Source organism: Pongo pygmaeus, chromosome 19 (genome assembly GCF_028885625.2).
Source record: "Pongo pygmaeus isolate AG05252 chromosome 19, NHGRI_mPonPyg2-v2.0_pri, whole genome shotgun sequence".
In the NCBI taxonomy this organism is placed as follows: Eukaryota; Metazoa; Chordata; class Mammalia; order Primates; family Hominidae; genus Pongo; species Pongo pygmaeus.
Genome location: NC_072392.2, coordinates 80808631 through 80826142, shown reverse-complemented (window position 1 = coordinate 80826142; position 17512 = coordinate 80808631). Strand labels below are relative to the sequence as shown.

The 17512-nt window shown below is 39.2% G+C and overlaps 1 protein-coding gene across 6 annotated transcripts in view; it reads right to left on the bottom strand.

The window, feature by feature from the left end:
• TLK2 (tousled like kinase 2) overlaps positions 1-17512 on the bottom strand; it is a 135731-nt gene that overhangs the window by 23486 nt on the left and 94733 nt on the right. For all 6 annotated transcript variants that reach the window (XM_054458909.2, XM_054458915.2, XM_054458910.2 and 3 more), the window contains 5 exons: positions 16678-16830; positions 13238-13304; positions 11413-11510; positions 9800-9881; positions 3795-3886 (listed from right to left, as the gene is read on the bottom strand). In XM_054458909.2, coding sequence (XP_054314884.2) covers positions 3795-3886; positions 9800-9881; positions 11413-11510; positions 13238-13304; positions 16678-16830 — 492 coding nt within the window. The remainder of the gene's footprint in view (positions 1-3794; positions 3887-9799; positions 9882-11412; positions 11511-13237; positions 13305-16677; positions 16831-17512) is intronic.

Below are 17512 nucleotides of genomic sequence, written 5' to 3'. Positions count from 1 at the left end.
CCACCCACCTCCGCCTCCCAAAGTGCTGGGATTACAGGCGTGAGCCACCGTGCCCAGCCGGTGCTGCTGTTTTTTGTTTTTTTGTTTTTTTTTTTAAAAAAAAAAAAAAAGGTTAAAGGCCAGGCACGGTGGCTCACGCCTGTAATCCCAGCACTTTGGGAGGCTGAGGCGGGTGGATCACGAGGTCAGGAGATAGAGACCATCCTGGCTAACACGGTGAAACCCTGTCTCTACTAAAAATACAAAAAAGTTAGCCAGGCTTGGTGGCAGGCACATGTAGTCCCAGCTACTCGGGAGGCTGAGGCAGGAGAATGGCGTGAACCCGGGAGGTGGAGCTTGCAGTGAGTGGAGATCGCGCCACTGCACTCCAGTCTGGGCGACAAAGTGAGACTCTGTCTCAAAAAATCAAAAAACAAACAAAAAAAAAGTTTAAAAATCTAAGGACTAAACAGATCACTGTTCTAAGTTATTTTTCACTCTAGCATGCTATAAATGTATAGCGCTCTACCCTTTTGTTTTAACTTCTTGATTTTGTGCATTTTACAGCAGAAACCAATTTCTCTTGTTGAGGTACAGAAAACACAGGAAACAAAAGGCGGCAAAAATTTCAGAATCAAAATGTCATTCGAAGTCCTCGCCAATTAAGGAATTTGTAGAGTGTTGCCGAACCTGTGCCCAGCTCTAAAACTGCATCTCTTACTTCATCAGCAAGGCAATGACTGAGCCATGTTCAACTTTCAACTTACAATCCAAGAGATCCAGGCACTACAGAGACTTTAATGAGAAACTGGAAGAAACTCATCTACCAAAATGTCTTTTACTCTAAGTTAATATATATTTAGATTTTTCAAAATGCTTACTTTTATCTTTAAAAAATTAGAACAGAGTATCATACAAAAGCATACTAACTCCGATACAAATTACTTCTGCAAATAATTTTATGTGAAATTTTTCCTACTGTAGAATTTTTAATATGTAATAACATATTGAGGGAGTTAAAGCAGTCAGTCGTAATACTAAATTTTTAAAATAAAATTTTTTAATAAAATTTGTTTTTATAATATAAAAGTAAAATACAATCAGTTTACTTTTTGTTTGCTTATGGTAGCAGGAGGAGAGGAATGAAGTGACAGAACAAAATTCAAAATACAACAAAACAAACACCTTTTATTTTCTTTTGAAATCTGCCTTCTTTTTTACCAGAATAAATGTCTTGATTCCAGATGGGACTGGGAAGTCATCCCCATGAAAGGAAAAGCAATTAACAGACCTTACTAGCAGGGTTATAGCACTTTCATATTTTATATGTCACAACACTGAAGTGTACTACTTTTTAGTTTAATACTGAATTTTTAAAGCACTCATCAATGTCCGTTGTGTGCTTGATGTAAGTCTCCTTTTAGTTCAAAGCAGTTAATGACATTTTGTCAATTTGCCATTTTCTATAGCCTGAAATGCATGAGTATGATTTCATATCACTTAGAAAGCCAATTCTTTCAAAAGAAAGGTGGAGGTACTTAAGAATTGTCTCCTCAGTGCTGCTTCCTGATTGGAAAACGAAACAAAACAACAAAAAAGAACTCCCCCCAGCTGTCCAAGCAAGAATGGAGGTCACAAGAACTCACACACCCTCTCCCCAAGGTGTCTGCCAAATGGGAAATGCCCCCTCCTCAGATGAGCTCAGGCACTATGATCCCCCCTCTGATGAGGAAACAGAGTAGAAAGGCACCAATGCCAGCCTGGAACTTGAATGGAAAGAACTTAGACAAATAGGACCATCCCCTTCACATGCTCTCTGATTCTGTCTGGTAGAGACATATGTGAGAAAACACCCAATCCATACCCACCATGCCTCAGAGTGCTTGCCAACTGTTTGAAGGAGGGACAAGGCCCGGCTTCCACTCCTCACTGTTTCAAAAGGCTAGATGAGCAGAACGCCCACCTGCAGTTGCTGTGGTATCCAACACTAGAGCTCTCTGCAAGGTCAGCCAGAAACCTGGATACTGAGACTAGGCAAAATACATACACGTCTCAGCACAGGAACTATGTTCTCGAGGTTAACCAAGGTTGGTCCCTACAGGGCATTTTTACAGAGAAGCATGTACTGGTCCAACACCCTTAGGCATTCTTAGGGTCTCAATACAGTAGGGGCATTGCTCATTTATAACTGGTCAGAACAACATGTGCTTTCCTTCTCTGAAGTGCTCCTGGCACTCACTACTGTGTGCCACTCATCCCTACATATCAAGTGACTGGAATGTTCTTATAATAATGTAACTGCTCCTCAGGAGCATCTGGACTGCAGCTGCCTGTCACCTAAGAAACACACGCAGGGTGCCACAGGTCATCCCTTCTCCCTCTGCTAAGCCCTGTTGCTCTTAATGTAGCAGGAACCTTCCCTTCTCCAGTGCTGAGCACCACTGCCCATCTGTCTAGAACAGGAAGAACTTCTGGGTCCCTGATGAACAAGAGGTATAGAGCAAGAGTTGCCTTGGACCAAGCTAGAAGCCAACTAAAGAGCTACTTCAAAGACCACTGTTTTTCCCCTTCCAAATTATTATTTATAAAACAAACAAACAAACAAAAAACACCAAAAAAAACCAAGACTGCTTTTATAGAAAGGAGGTGTTTGTTTTGTCAAAAAAGCCTGTCCCCTCCTTTCAAGGGCAGGACTTGTCTGATTCAATACTTGTACCAACAACAAGGAAACAAAACTAAGCCCAGTGGGGAACCTAATAGCAAATTAAGTCTGCATAGCCTCTAAAGCAAATGAGCCACGAACTCCAATGTTCAGAAGCTTGGGGGGATATAGGCAAAACTTGACATTAGTGGAACAAAGCAATTCACAGCTGTGCATATAATAACAATTCATTTTAAAGAAGCCCTCCCTCTCTACCCCACACCCCAAGTACAGATGAAGGCTGCCACTAGTACTATTCTATAGAAAAGCAAGCACAGAAAGCAGGACCCTGAAGACCAAGAACTTTGAGATGGGCAAACTGTGACAGGGAGGAGAACATAGCACAGAGAGGCTGAACAAGTCAAACAGGTGCCACCAAGACACACCAGGTGCCCCCAGTCTCTTCTAGAAGGAAATGACTGAAGTAGCAGAAACAGCCCACCAGCAGCTCCCTAGGGTCTAGCTTCTATAGACAAGCAACGATGATTTTTTTTTTTTTTTTTTTTTTTTTTTTAAGATGGAGTCTCACACTCGCACCGTCACCCAGGCTGCAGTGCAGTGACGTGATCTCGGCTCACTGCAAGATCTGCCTCCCAGGTTCATGCCATTCTGCTACCTCAGCCTCCCGAGTAGCGGGGACTACAGGTGCCTGCCACCACGCCCAACTAATTTTTTGTATTTTTAGTAGAGACAGGGTTTCACCGCGTTAGCCAGGATGGTCTTGATCTCCTGACTTCGTGATCTGCCTGCCTCAGCCTCCCAAAGTGCTGGGATTACAGGCGTGAGCCACCATGCCCGGCCAGCAACAATGATTTCTAAGGCTTTATTTACTACAGCTATTTCTAGCCACAAAGGAAGGGAAGGTTAAGAGTACCTAGGGCTTTGGATTAAGGAAAGTCTGGATTTAAATACCAGCTCAGCCACTTCCTGTTACTCCAATTCTGTAAGCATCAGTTTCCTCGTCATAACACTGAGAATGTATTTATTCTCTTAGGGCAGTTATGAAGATTACATAAAACAAAACCAACAACAATGCATGTAAAGCTTGTAGCATAATGCTCAAACTACAGGTATTATCTAATTTTAAAAAGTCAGACACTCAAGTATCACTTACTTGTGGTAATTCTCCTTTTTCTCATCTCTCCAGTTTTTATTTAACTGGTGAATTTTCACAGCTACGTATCTTTGCTCTGTTAGATCAAATGCCTATAAAGAGAATAAATTATATACTGGGTAAATGTTAAGAAAAGTTACAGGTAACTGATGTGAAGCTTTAATTTAACATATAACACAATCAAAGTCCAAAATACATTATTAAATACATCACATATTTATATCAGTGTTGCAACCATCTTCTTGAAACTTGTGATTAGATAATTTAGAAGTCTCCAGACACACTGGCACCAAGGGGTTTAGAACATAACACCAGGCCAACACCACAAACAGAAAGATAGCCCCTGCCTTCAGAATCATTTCCCAACCATTCTCTTTCTGGACACCATCTATTCCCGTCTGGGACCCGTCTCCCTTAGGTTGTCTCTTGTCCTTCAGTTGACACTGGGACTTTACAAGCTTCAAACATCCTGCCACTTCTGAAATTCCAGGGACACACACTGCCTGCCTCTTGGAGAAAATAACCCCTCACAATATACTTCTTTGGTATGATTGTTTACAAAATAACCCTGTAATTTGGCATACTGTTTATTAAAATAAAAAGAGAAACAAGAACAAAAAACAGCCCTGCCTTTAGTCCCATCTCTGTATGCTGGGTAAATAAAAAGTGGTTTTGTTGTTGTTGTTGTTGTTGTTTTTGAGACGGAGTCTTGCTCTGTCGCCCAGGCTGGAGTGCGATCTCGGCTCACTGCAACCTCTGTCTCTCGGGTTCAAGTGATTCTCCTGCCTCAGCTTCCTGAGTAGCTGGGATTACAGGCATGCACCATCACGCCCGGCTAATTTTTGTATTTTTAGTAGAGATGGGGTTTCACCATGTTGGTCAGATTGGTCTCCTGACCTCAGGTGATCCGCCCGCCTCGGTCTCCCAAAGTGCTGGGATTACAGGCGTGAACCACTGCGCCTGGCCGAAAAGCGGTTTCTAATCCCAAAAATGGCTGAAGTTAGTCACACCAAGTCACTTCTCCAGCACTGTCCAGAGGCAGGAACCGGCTTTCCCCAATGGCCACCACTGCCAGCAAGTCCTGCATCAGCTAGGTAGTCCTTGCTATAGCACAGTGAAAAAGGTAACATGGATTTTTGAGGAAGCTGGGTGTAAATCATAATTTGATAAAGTAATCTTTCAATTCAATTGAAGATTTCCCTCCACACAAAAGAATTTATTGCACAGCTCCTTTAGAATAGTTTTTCTTAGTTTGTAAAGTTTAGATTAAAAGCTTACTACTTCAGTTTCAACACTGTTATCACCCATCTGCTAATTTCCACAAACATACAAATAGATGAAGGCAACAAGTGCAGAAAACAGTCCATAAATAGGGTGATCACTACTTTACAGATCTATCTAAACCTAAGTTTCTCTGGGTAAGCACTGCATGTAGAGAGAGCTGCTTATAAAATAGAGAAACTTCCATCATTTATACCAAATTAAAACCAGTATGTTTAAAGTATAAAAACCACTCACTTCAGACGTAATATCTTATTTCACAAAAATTGCAATATTTTTTATTTTTATTTTTTTATCTAGACAGGGCCTCAATGTGTTTGCCAGGCTGTTTTTGAACTCCTGGCCTCAAGTAATCTTCCCACCTTGGCCTCTCAAAGTATTGGGTTAGAGGCAGTAGAGGCCATGCCCTGCCAAAAATGGAAACTTTTGAACTTCTTTTTTTAAAGAATCTTCAGTCCATCCACAATCATGAATACCATTATGGCTTCACAGTAGAAAACCATTTCAAATAATTTTTAAAAACATTAAATAAGCCGGGTGCGGTGGCTCGCACCTGTAATCCCAGCACTTTGGGAGGCCGAGGCAGGTGGATCATGAGGTTGGGAGATCGAGACCATCCTGACTAACATGGTGAAACCCTGTCTCTACTAAAAAATATACAAAAAATTAGCCGGGCATGGTGGCGGGCACCTGTAGTCCCAGCTACTCGGGAGGCTGAGGCAGGAGAATGGCGTAAACCCAGGAGGTGGAGGTTGCAGTGAGCCGAGATAGCGCCACTGCGCTCTCCAGCCTGGGTGACAGAGCGAGATTCCATATCAAAAAAAAAAAAAAAAAAAAGAAAAAAACATTAAATACCACCCAATTTATAAGAGCACCAATGCTATTTTCAAGCATAATTTTCTCTAACTACTACAGTGTACTTCTAAATCCAAGACACTGACTTAAGAAAGGATTTTGGAGAGTAGAGAACAGCAAAAGAAAAACTACATTAAATGCACACATCACTGTAAGAAATATTTAGATTTCAGAAATAAAATGTGTGGGGCTGAGCGTGGTGGCTCACACCTGTAATCCCAGCACTTTGGGAGGCCGAGGCGGGCAGATCACGAGGTCAGGAATTTGAGACCAGCCTGGCCAACGTAGTAAAACCCCATCTCTACTAAAAAAATACAAAAATTATCCGGGTGTGGGGGCGGGCGCCTGTAATCCCAGCTACTCGGGAGGCTGAGCCAGGAGAATCACTTGAACCTGGGAGGCAGAGGTTGCAGCAGTGAGCCGAGATCATGCCATTACACTACAGCCTGGACGACACAGTGAGACTCCGTCTCAAGAGAAAAAGAAATAAAATGTTTGAAGAAACACATTAGGAAAAAATAGGATGATCAAATTACTAAAAGTAACTGGGAGGCACCAAGAACCAATTTTGATGATTTAAAATTATATACACTTCTAGGTATATATCCAAAAGAATTGAAAGCAGAGTCTCACAGAGATAACTGGACACCCAAATTCAAAACAGCACTATAGGCTGGGTGCGGTGGCACGTGCCTATAATCCCAGCACTTTGGGAGGCAGAGGTGGGCGGATCATTTGAGGTCAGGAGTTCGAGACTAGCCTGGCCGACACAGTGAAATCCCGTCTCTACTAAAAATACAAAAAAATTAGCTGGGCGTGGTGGTGCACACCTGTAATCCTAGCTACTGGAAGAGGCTGAGGCAGGAGAATCACTTGAACTGGGGAGATGGAGGTTGCAGTGAGCCGACATTGCACCACTGCACTCCAGCCTGGGCAACGGAGTGAGACTCTATCTCAAAACAAACAAACAAACAAAACAAAAACAAAAACAACAGCACTACACACAGTAGGCGAGAGATGGAAGCAACCCAAGAGTCCATCGACAGAGGAGGATAAACAAAATGTGGTACATACAATAAAATATTAAGTGACCTTAAAAAGGAAGGCAATCCTGTCACATGCTATAGCATAGATGAACCTTGAGGACATTATGCTAAGTAAAATAAGCTGATTATAAAAAGACGTAGTATGATTCCACTTCTGTAAGAAATCTAAAAATAGTCAAATTCGGAGTAACAGAAAGTAAAATGGATCCAAGGACGAGGAAGAGGGGGAAACGAAAGTTGGTTAATGGCTACAGAGTTTCAGTTTTGGAAGATGAGAAAAAGTTTGAGATCTATTTCACAAAAGTGTGAATGTACTTTACTGAACTACACACTTAAAAATGGTTAAGATGGTAAATTTTATATCTATCTTTTTACAATAAAAAATTACAAAGAAAATAAACTAAGCATTGACTTAAGAATGAACATAAATAAAAATGAAGAAAGCAGAAAGAAGGAATGAAAGCAGACATTAATGAAATAGAAAACTAACCAAATAGTTTTGATCAACAAAAAAGTTGATTCTTAGGAAAAAAAATTAATAACAACACTGACTAATCTCTAGCCTATCAATCAAGAAACACAAAAATAAAAATTTTACAAGAACAGAGAAGTAACTAAGATGTGGAAAATATTTTTTAAAAATCTAGGCCAAGCATGGTGGCTGTAATCCTAGCACTTTGGAAGACTGAGGGGTGAAGATCACTTCAGGCTAGGAGTTTGAGACCAGCTTAGGCAGCACAGTGAAACCTTGTCTCTATTAAAAAAGAAAAAAAATCTAAATGAAATAGATTTCCTAGAAAAATTAAATTACCAAAACTGACTTAAGAAGGGAGAGAAAATCTGAATATATCAATAGTTGTAGAAGAAATTGAAAACACAGCCAAATGTTTTCCACTAACTCAACATCTCCCAGGCGATTTTTCTTTTCTTTCTTTGTAGAGGCATGGTCTTGCTATGTTGCCCAGGTTGGTTTCAAACTCCTGGGCTCAAGTGATCCTCCTGCCTCGGCTCCCAGAGTGCTGGGATTATACACATGAGCCACAGAGTCTGTCCTGCCCAAGAAATTTTTATGAGTCAACTCTAACAAACTTTCAAGGAGCCACAATTCCCAAGTGATGAAAAGGGTTCCAGAGCATGGAAAAAAAGAGACTTCACAACTCTATCTAAGGAGCTAGGATAATTATGACATCAAATTTTGACAAAGCTCCTTGCATATAAAAGGTGACTATGGGCCAATCCTATTTATAAACACAGATTAAAAAATACAAATAAGATACTAGAAGCCAGGTGCAGTGGCTCATGCCTGTAACTCCAACATTTTGGGAAGCCAAGGTGTGATTACTTGAGCCCAAGAGTTCGAGACCAGCCTGGGCAACGTGATGAAACCCTGTCACTATAAAAAAAAATACAAAAATTAGCCAGGTATGGTGGTACACACCTGTAATCCCAGCACTTTGGGAGTACACTTGAGCTCTGGAGTGGGAGGTTGCAGTGAGCCGAGACTGCACTGCTGCACTCTAGCCTGGGTGTCAGAGTGAGACAATGTCTCCAAAAAAAAAAAAAAAAAAAAAAAAAGATACTAGAATATCAAAACCAGTACAGTAGTGCACTAATCGTAATATAGTTCTGGAGATGAACAGTGATGTAGTGATGTCAGTTGCACAACACTGTGAAAGTACTTAATGCCACTGAAACATATACTTAATAAAATCACAGCTGGGTGCAGTGGCTCACACCTGTAATCTCAGCACCCGGGAGGCCAAGGCAGGAGGATTGCTTGAGCCCATAAGTTTCAGATCTGCCTGGGCAATGTAGCAAGACCCCGTCTCTACAAAAAATTTAAAAATTAGTGCACTGGGCCTGTAGTCCCAGCTACTCAAGAGGTTGAGGCAGGAGGCTTGCTTGTGCCCAGCAGTTTGAGGCTGCAATGAACTATGATGGTGCTACCTCACTCCAGCCTGGGCAATAGAGCAAGACCCTATCTCTAAAATAAATAAATAAATAAAACCACAATTTAAAAAAAATTAAAATAAGAAAACAGCAGAACTAGTTTTACCATTTTTATTTGCAATGAAAACTATTTTACTAAAAAGATTTCTCATATATAAATTCATATGAGCATAACATAAATCCTAACAGTGAAAGCTGTACTTCTGAAAAGGACAGCTTTGCAACAAAGACTACTTAATAAACAATTCTGTACTTTACAGACAGGTGCCAGAAACATGTAGAAAAATTAAACCCACGTGTAATGGATCTGTAGCTATATTTAAAACGTACTGAATCCCTCATTTGGTAAAAATCAACCTGGAAGCTCAGCAGCCTGTACTTCGCTAGCCCAACTGAAGCACTCTAAGCCAAGACACTCTTTCAGACTGCCAGTGCTAGTAAATGATTATTAGAACACTTCCAAAACAAAAAGCAGGTTTTCCAATTAAAAAAAACCTATTCTTATTGGAAATAGGTCTGACACATCTATTCTATAAAAGAAAGATAGCACATACTTTTTTCTAACAAATATGTGTGAGGCAGAAAGTACAGAACCAGAATAAAAATCATCATAATTCCACGATCCAGTATATTTCCTTCTTGCTTTTTAAATCTATAATTATTTATTTTTCAAACTTGAAAATGGCAATACTGTATTCTGCTTGGTCACTTAGGTTTACTGAAAGCTGTTTTCCCAAAGATACAGGTTTTTAAAGTTTTTGAATTTCAACCAATGGATATCAACCTACAATTATCAGTATTCTTAATGTTCTCCAAGTTGGTAAGAGCCGATAATTTAACCCCCAGTCTTTGTATCCAGTTCCTTATACTTACCTTGTAAACTTCACTGAAACCTCCTCTACCCAAAAGATGTAACAACAAATATCTGTCATTTAGCGTTGGATGATCTTTAAATCTGTGGAAACAGGGAACATGTAACACCCTGAGATCATGGACTACAGTCTTCCATGCTTGAAAAATTCCCAGAATATCTAACACATTATACATATAATTATAGCTGCTGTTGGTAGTTTAACAATCAACATCAACATGGCAAATACTGAGTATAAAGTTACATAGTTCAAAGAGGCAGCGTAATTACAATGAACAGCACTAGCTATAGAGCCACAGGACTTGGGTGCTGGTCTCAGTGTAGCTACACTAGACCTTTCTTGCTTCTCTTCCTTTTTTCTGCCCTGCTATACAACGAGGGAGGGTAGATTAGAGATTTTTAGATTGTGCTATTTGGCTCCTCCAAACTATTCAAGGGCCACATGTTCCCACCATTTCAAAACTACATACAGTAAAATTCCAAGACACTTGCTATTTCCTTAAAAACAGATTTGATTTTAAAGTGAGTCACATGTTCTATGTGCATTCATTATTCTCTCTTTAAGACAGATATAACTGTGTTCCCCATATTAGACTCTACCTTGGGTAGTTTCTTAATAATATGATAAAGAAATGACAAGTTCTGGCAAAAACAAATTTAAAAATATTTTTACCTAGTTCCTGATCTTAAACAATCTCACTATTAATTCTGAAATTACTTTACATGGATTTTAAGAAAGTAGGATGCCTATCTGGAGAGACATTACTGCATGGTGGTTTACATGAAAAAGATCCAAGTTGAACTCTTTGGTCACATTATTTATGGGTCCCTGGGCAAGTTAATTTAATTTCTCTAAGCTTGTTTTCTGATTAATGTATTAAAGATGACTGGGTTATCCTGCGGATTAAATGAGAGCACTAAGGGCACTTAGGACCAAGCCTGATACACAGAGAGCTCTCAGGAAGTGGTATCTGCTGTTGTCTGCCACTTTAACAGAAAGACAGGTCCAAAGCTCATATAAGCCAAACAAAAATATACAAGCTATGGCTTTATGAAAAAATGTTTCAGGGTCCAAAAAATATGGGGAAAAAACAGATTACTTATAAAAACCCCTTTCTACTTTCAACCTACTTTTCCCAGTTTCAATTCATCTACAATTAATGTACTGAACTTAAGAGTCTTACTTAAAATCTCAACACCTGAATAGCCCTTAAAGGTCATTCAGAAACCGAGTGTCATCTCAACCCAATACTCTCCACAACACCACACTGTGACCCATCTTCCCTTTCTTAAGGCTCTGTAGGGAAATATGAATATGCAACATATCTCAACCATTTACAATTACAAAGCCATATCGTTTTAGTAATCTTTACTCATGTAAAAATGCTATATGTATACACATATATACTTAATATATAAATTTAATACAATTGCATATTTAAACCAAGGCAAATCATAATTCTGTTCACAAAATTGTATTAGATGCTACAAAAGAGCTAAATACACTATGGAATCATTTATCTAACTTATATTAAGCAAACACATTATTCTAGACCATTCAATTCATATCATAAAATGCTTAGCAATCTCCAACCCAATATGCCAAGTAGCTTACTGTGAATTATCTTCATTATGTATCCTTTTTAGTTCCCTGATATGTAGATTTCTAACCCTTTCTAGTCTCTCCAGCTCTGCCTGGATCTCTGCTTCCTCCTAAAGCGAAAAGGAAAGAAATAGCACAAAATAGGGGGAACTTTACCTTTTCGGGATCTTATTTCAAAAACAACAGCAGACATTTATCTTATGAAAGGCTAAAGGAAGGTGCTTTGCACTGAAAGATTTCTTTTTAAGGGATAAGAATTTTAATCATAAAAATGAGCCCATAGAAAATAATAAAATTCAAACCATACAGAGGAGTTCAGTGAGAAAAGTGAAAGTTCTCTACCCTCCTCCTCCCTCCTCTCCATGCCCACTCCTGAGATGTAACCACTATTAAGTTTCTTACATAAGTTTTCAGGAATGTTTTGTGCATATACATTTAGACATGGAAACATTTTTTACAAAAATCAGGTTATCTATCTGGTTCTCATCTTTAAGTATGGATTACACTTGGTGACTTAAGTTCTACTTATTTTTATTTCTTATTTTTTGAGACGGAGTTTCACTGTTGTCACCCAGGCTGGAGTGCAATGGCACAATCTCGGTTCACTGCAACTTCTGCCTGCCAGGTCCAAGTGATTCTCCTGCCTCAGCCTCCCGAGTAGCTGGGATTACAGGTACATGCCACCACGCCCAGCTAATTTTTTATATTTTTAGTAGAGTCAGGGTTTCACCATGCTGGGCAGGCTGGTCTTGAATTCCTGACCTCAGGTGATCCACCCACCTCAGCCTCCCAAAGTGCTGGCATTACAGGTGTAAGCCACCATCCCCAGCAAGTTCTACTTATTTAACAAGCTCTGAGAACCCAGTGGGAAAACAGCATGAAAACTAATACGTGAAATAAAAAACAAAAGCACACATACCAAAAGCAGTTCAGTAAATCTTTACTGACCATTATCACCCATAAACAGCGTCGACCAATGTACGAGCAATGCATGGGCTTCTGAATTTTAAGAGCTGAGCAATCTACATCTAAGATATCTCAGTGAACATCATCAATAACAAATTCTATGTTATGTGCCTTTGTGTTTGAATAAGGTTCACGTAAGACTTTCTCTTTTTAGCTAGTTTAGGCAAGGAATAAGAGCTGCTATGTGATTTAAAATATGACAGGAGTCTTCACATCAATTTCAAAACCATCTGCTCTTGTTATATATCGAAATTTTACTCCAAGGAAAACCACTTGGGAAGCCTTGTGATGTGTACAGAATTATCTGCTGATAGATCACTAGGGGGAAAAACACTTTCATTGGGTTCCTGGAATTGACTTGAAAATGCAAAGATAGGCCAGGCATGGTGGCTCACACCTGTAAACTGTAATCCCAGCACTTTGGGAGGCCGAGGCAGGCAGATCACTTGAGGTCAGGAGTTCGAGACCAGCCTAGCCAACATGGTGAGACTCCCGTCTCTACTAAAAATACAAAAATTAGCTGGGTGTGGTGGCATATGCCTGTAATCCCAGCTAGTCAGGAGGCTGAGACACGAGAATCGCTTGAGCCCGGGAGGTGGAGGTTGCAGTGAGCCAAGATCGTGCCACTGCACTCCAGCCTGGGAGACAGAGTGAGACTCCATCTAAAAAAAAAAAAAAAAAAGAAGAAACAAAATGGAAAAATATGAGTTCTACCATTAGGCTACAAGACATGACAGTGAAAGCAGTCACTGAAGCTTTCTGCTGCTATGTGCAGCTACTATTACATTCACCCAAATGACCAAATAGCTTCAACCCCAAATTTAAACTAGGTATCACATTTTTTCCAGGGAGATTTTCTCATTATACTTACCTTTTTAAGATGACCTAATCTGAGTTTGAAGATTTCTTCTTGTTCATGGTATTCTGCTAACGTTAACCTGAAAAACAGTGGTAAAAGTTTCAGTAAACTACTAGAAATCATAGTTTGCCTATCTAAAGAGAAATGCTCAAATATACTATAAGACATATTCAGTTTCAGTCTCAGTTAAAATGACTGAAAGATGGGTTATCTTGTAGTCCTCTGACAAGAGAAAACTTCTGTGATTTACCAGATGTGATGTGAGGGAAGAACTTCAAAGCCAGAAGTCTAATTTGCAAAACATAAAAAAAAAAAAAAAGTGAGCCATATTTTTATATTATTTTTGAAATGAGTTTTGTGCCATATATTACTAAGATAAAAACTCATTCAGAGACAGCCAGAAATTCTCTAAAAATTTTTTAGAGGGCAAAACAATAAGCCAATGGATTTGATTATTCTTGTTAACACTTAAACCTTGATACTGTAATAACAAAGAGAAAGATATAGCAGCAAATTAGAGTCTAGGATTTAGAGTCTGAGGACTAGGGTTCAAAGCACTACTAAGCTACTGGCCATGTGACCTTGGGCAAGCAACTTTAACCTTTTTAACTCAGTTTCCTGAAATGCAGCAAGTGATAATACCTATCTGAGAAAGCGTGACTATTAAATGACAACGTATAAAGAATATTGAAAATGCTATTTAAATCAACTCTCAAAGGGCTGACTTGATGGGTAGTCATGTGTTTCATGTTCCAACTACTCCAACAGCATCCTTATATCTTAAGAATGAACAAGTGGCCGGGCTTGGTGGCTCACTGTAATCCCAGTACTCTGGGAAGCTGAGCAGGAAGGACTTGGAGCCAGGAGTTTGAGACCAGCCTGGGCAACAAAGCAACACTCTGTCTCTGTGAAAAAAAGAAGAAAGAAGCTGGGCATGGTGGCACATGCCTGTAGTCCCAGCTACTCAGGAGGCTGAGATGGAAGGATTGCTTGAGCCCAGGAGGTTGAGGCTATAGTGAGCTATAATCATGTCACTGCACTCCAGCCCAAGCAACAGAGCAAGGCTCTGTCTCTTAAAAAAAAGAAAGGAAGGAAGGGAGGGAGGGAGGGAGGGAGGAAAGAAAGAAAAAGAAAGAAAGAAAGAAAGAAAGAAAGAAAGAAAGAAAATAAAAGAAAAAAAGATTAACAAGTGAGAATTATTTTTTCTTCCATCTCTACCTTCTTCGCATTCTAGAAGCATATACAGATATTTAATATTTTTAGATATCACTGTTTAGATATATTCTAAATAGCAGAAGAAAGGGGAAATATCTATCCTATCAACCAGAACAGAGCCTTTGAGGTCTAACTCAAGAAAAAATAGAAAGAAGAAGAAACTCACCCACTAGGGCTATCTCTTTACAGATGCAGAAATACCTGTGTCTATTACTCCATTCCACACCAGCAAAAAACAGAAAAATAAAAAATGATGGCTAAGAATTCTCTGTCTGAAACAGGTTCAGGGCCAAGAAAGGATAATATGGCTCACTCCAAGACCCCAGAGGCCTACTTCTGGCTTCTGGTCAAAGTAAGAGCCAAGTCACAGATACTCTAATTAAAAACTGGACTGAAAGCCTTCCAGATCGGATTTTACACAGGACTCCAGATGGCAACTGCTTACACACTACTAGCCTAGATTGCATTCTAATTATTGTTCTGTGGCAAAGAAACAACCTATGCCTTCTTTATCACTCCTAAGCCAATGGTTTTGTGCATTAGCATTAAATAATTTTCAAATAATACTACAGGGAAAGTCCCTTCACAAAATAAACACAGGCGTCATGAAAGAAAACACTGGTCTGACTAATTAGCCTGGACAATCTTTCAAATTTGAGCCCCTACTTGGACTTGCTGAAAGGAAAATACTTTATATTTAAGACTCAATACTCTTCCCCTCTTCTCATTCTCATTATTGCACTTGACTAGTCTTTAAAATCAAGGGAAAAAAAGACTCTAGTTTTGTAACATTTGGGCTGGGTGCGGTAGCTCGCACGTGTAATCCCAGCACTTTGGGAGGCCGAGGAGGGTGGATCGTTTGAGGTCAGGAGTTCAAGACCAGCCTGGCCAACATGGAGAAACTCCATCTCTACTAAAAATACAAAAACTAGCTGGGCATGGTAGTGCACGCCTGTAGTCCTGGCTACTCAGGAGGCTGAGGCAGGAGAAACGCTTGAACCTGGAAGACAGGTTTCAGTGAGCTGAGATAGCACCACTGCACTCTGGCCTGGGCGACGGAGTGAGACTTCGTCTCAAAAAAAAAAAAACAAAAAAAAAATTTGGAGTTATACGAATGAAGATGTTTTCCAAGTTCATTATGCACATTTTTATCGCTATACTTAATGTAATTATTAGTTTATTCGTCTGTTCATCTCACCTAAGTAAACTGTGGGCTCCTAAGGCTGGGGCTGTATCCTTTAGCTCTGTATTCCCAGAAGAGGGCCTAGCATAAAATAAGCATTTAACATAGACTTACTAAACAAATATCAAGGAAAAGACTTCCCAAAACATCAGATATGTATGGGGTGAGGATTGGTATTAAGCCATCTTTCTCACTGGAATGAAAGAAGATGCATTTCTAGGATGCCACAGACTTTTAACAATAATGTAATACAAGTATTATTATACCTGAAGTGGATTATGTGTTGTTTTTGTGAATATGAAAACATAAAACAAATGACATATTAGTTGATAAGTTATATATCTTTTATCTGCAGCTATCTTTGGACATGAAACTTACTTTCAGTTAAACAGAAAGGAAGAAAAGAATGGAGAAGGCAGGCATTTGTGCTTAGAATTTTCTACTCCTTCTACACATGGTAGCTATGTAAATATTGTTGAATGACAGAGAAAAAGATGACTGTACTGCAGTTTAAGATACTGGTGTTTTCCTTAGATTCCCAGAACAGGAAACAATTCTGATGAGATCAAGTTGTGGCTTATTGGGACAATGTCCTTTTCTAACATAACAGCTTTCTGGGGGCCTTATCTTAAGTTTGTGACTATTAACTAAGTGCTCTTTTGACCAGTAAAGAGCATTCTTCAGTCTGAAATAACAGCCAGGTAACTCCCATAAGATGATACTAGTGTACCACAACCTGGAGCCACATGTAAGTAATAATATCATTTCAGTACAATGACGTCTTATTTGTTAACCAGGAGTGGCCAAAAGTCATGATGTCAAGTGACATTACTTTTCCTTCTCATTCAAAATGCCCTAAAGAAAGAGCAGGTTTAAGAAAATCAATTAATTTTATATGGCATTTATATGAGTTGAGCAAATCCATTAATGTAACTGAAAAGAAGGTTTAAACCTGAGTGACCTCAAGAATTTAAAACTATTGCCGGTGGCAATCAACATTTGTATTTGGGGGCAGGGTGTGGTGTCTCAGCGTTCACGTCAATAAAGAACATACGTTTCATTTTCAGCTCCATTGGTCTTGCTTTTCCGCTGTTTCTGCTCATTGGTTGCAGGAGGGGCCTGACCCATGGCAGGAGGTTTCCGCTTGGCTAACATTTTCCGTTGTCTTTCTATCTCTTCCCTCTGTGAATTTATCCTTTCCTGTTGCCTAGAGATATAAAAGACATTGTACAAAGAAAGAAAGTCAAAAGTTTTACCACAGCTATGGAACACACACAATTTGTCACTTGTGTATCCAATTTCAGAAAAAATAAGCCCCTTTAAGTCAAGTAGAGATTTGATTTTAACTTCAGATTGGAAGGGCCAAATAATTGCTGATAGATGTTTTCTGGGAATTAGTCTGTGCTTTAAGACACTAGTTATTACTATTTTCAGAGTGGACAGGAAGGAACATATCAAATTTCTATTGTGACCTTATTTTCTGACTTAGAAGGAACAATTTTCTGATTCCTTTTTAACAGCTAAGGAAACAATTCTCTGATCTGAACCCATTAAAAGTAAAAATCGTATTTTAAAAGTTGTAAAATGTTCCAAGTTCTTTTTTATTTTTCTTTGGATGAAAGCTTCTCCGTTTTATGTAAAAAGATACCAAGTTTGTAGGATGCTAAAGAAATTAAACAAGATTTTATTTTTAGACCTATCCTTTATTCTAGTCTAAGGGAGCCATTACTACTCTACACGTCAACCCCGCCCACTGATACAGTGACACCTAGATTAAGTTTTTAAAAGAAAAATACATTCAGAGAAAGCACAATGAAGTCTTCCAACTAGTAAGAACTCCTTAGGGAATAGTATACAAAATGAATTAGTATAAAATATATTTTACAACT